General features: G+C 53.2%; 1 protein-coding gene across 1 annotated transcript in view; it reads left to right on the top strand.

Annotated features, from left to right (window-relative positions):
• Positions 1-395: 395 nt before the first annotated feature.
• The window catches only part of Tco025E_01298 (putative kinesin), a gene marked incomplete at both ends in the record, with an annotated part of 1,428 nt that continues 78 nt past the window's right edge, over positions 396-1,745 (top strand). Inside the window, one exon of the mRNA XM_029368236.1 lies at positions 396-1,745. This exon is cut by the window's right edge and continues 78 nt beyond it. Coding sequence (XP_029231731.1) covers positions 396-1,745 — 1,350 coding nt within the window.

The raw sequence follows: 1,745 nt of genomic DNA, 5'->3' as shown, positions 1-1,745 counted from the left end.
AATCCTCAATTTTCGCTCAGTCAGATGTATCTCTTTGGACCACACAGTGAGGAACTCGAGAGCTTTTTCCAGTTAGATGTGTTACGGTTTCGTGTGGATGGCTTTTTGTCTGAATAGGAGTCTTGAGCGACGACCGCACGGCGGAGTAATTGGAGGCTTGCTTGACACTGTCACTGTCCTTTTTGGGATTCGCTTTTGCTTTTTTTTCCTGGCCTCAAACCTGCTTTTTGCTGAAATCCCTGCCATAAAATAAATAAATTGTTTGCGTTGTCTGCGATGACTTATATTGACTCGTTGGGCAGAAGAAGCAAACGGTGAAGCACCCCCAACTGTCGGTGCCGCTATTCTTTTTTCTTGTTGTTGCCTGTGCCAAGGAACTTCTGTGGTGTAAGGTGATGGGAGAGGCGACAAAGGCAGCCGGTCGCGTTCAGGTGACTGTTCGCATTTGTCCTCCCCGAAAGGGCGAAAAGGAAATAGTGCACGCCGATGCAGATGATCCACGTGCTGTGTTGATTGATGCCGAGTTTGGCCGAGGCGCCACCATGTTTAAGTTTGATCGTGTGCTTAGCGGGGGCCAGGACGAGGTCTACGAGGCGATTGGGCGCCCAATGTTGAAGGAGGCATTTGAGGGATTCAACGTCTGTCTCTTTGCCTACGGGCAGACAGGCAGTGGAAAGACGCACAGCCTGTTTGGTGATCTAGACAGCAAGGACGGCCAAGGTGTGGCTCCGCGCTTTGCGCAGGACATGATTGAGGAGGCGCAGCTCCGAGTGGAGTCGGACAGCGCGGCGACGATCAAGTTCTTTGTGACGATGGTTGAGGTGTACATGGAGAAGGTGCGCGATCTCCTTGCTCCCCGGGTACGGGGGCAGGAGCCGGAGTCGCTGGAGGTTCACGAGGACAGTCAGCACCGCGTTTACGTGAAGGGCGCGGGGGTGCACTCCGTGCTCAGCGTGGAGCGGGTGCTGGAGCTCCTTAGGAAGGGCAACGCCAATCGTCAGACGGGGGAGACAAAGATGAACGAGACGAGCTCGCGGTCGCACGCCATCATTCAAATTACCATCTCGCAGAAGTACGAGTCGTTGGAGATGCGGGATGTAGAGAGCGTCGTTTTGTTAGTGGATTTGGCTGGGAGTGAGCGCCAGAGCAAGGCGGAGTCCACCGGGGTCGCGTTTGAGGAGGCCAAGAAGATTAACCAGTCACTGTTGATGCTGGGTCGGGCGATGAACTCGTTCAGCGACCGCAAAGGGGGCGACACCTTTATTTCGCTGCGCGCCTCAAAGCTAACTCGTCTGCTGTCGGAGAGCTTTGGCGGCAACAGCAAGACATGGATGCTCGCAACGGTGTCCCCTGCGGCAACCAACTTGACGGAGACCACCTCCACCCTGGAATACGCGCAGAATGCCATGGCCATAACCAACAAAGCGAAGGTGAACAAGACAGCGAAGACGCTTGAGTACGATGATCTACAAAAACTTGCCCGGGTTCTCCAGATGCGCTTGGATGATGAGGCAAAGGGAGTATCTGCGTTAGACGCACAGATACACGGCCTCCGTGAAGAACTTGACTCTATGAAGGGTAGATTGGAGATTACTAGTGATTCGAAAGTTGAAACTGAATTGAAAGGGGCGCTTCAAGAGCGGGAAGAACTGTTGTTGTCATTGAGAAGGTGTTTAGCTACCCAAACTGGGACAAGTGGTTTTACTTCAGCACTTGTTTGCTTTTCTGGAACTTGCAAAACGTCC

This window comes from Trypanosoma conorhini (assembly GCF_003719485.1).
Source record: "Trypanosoma conorhini strain 025E chromosome Unknown Tco_14.4_contig_00041, whole genome shotgun sequence".
In the NCBI taxonomy this organism is placed as follows: domain Eukaryota; phylum Euglenozoa; class Kinetoplastea; order Trypanosomatida; family Trypanosomatidae; genus Trypanosoma; species Trypanosoma conorhini.
Note: the sequence above shows the minus strand (reverse complement) of the source record. Positions and strands in the feature narration are given on the sequence as shown.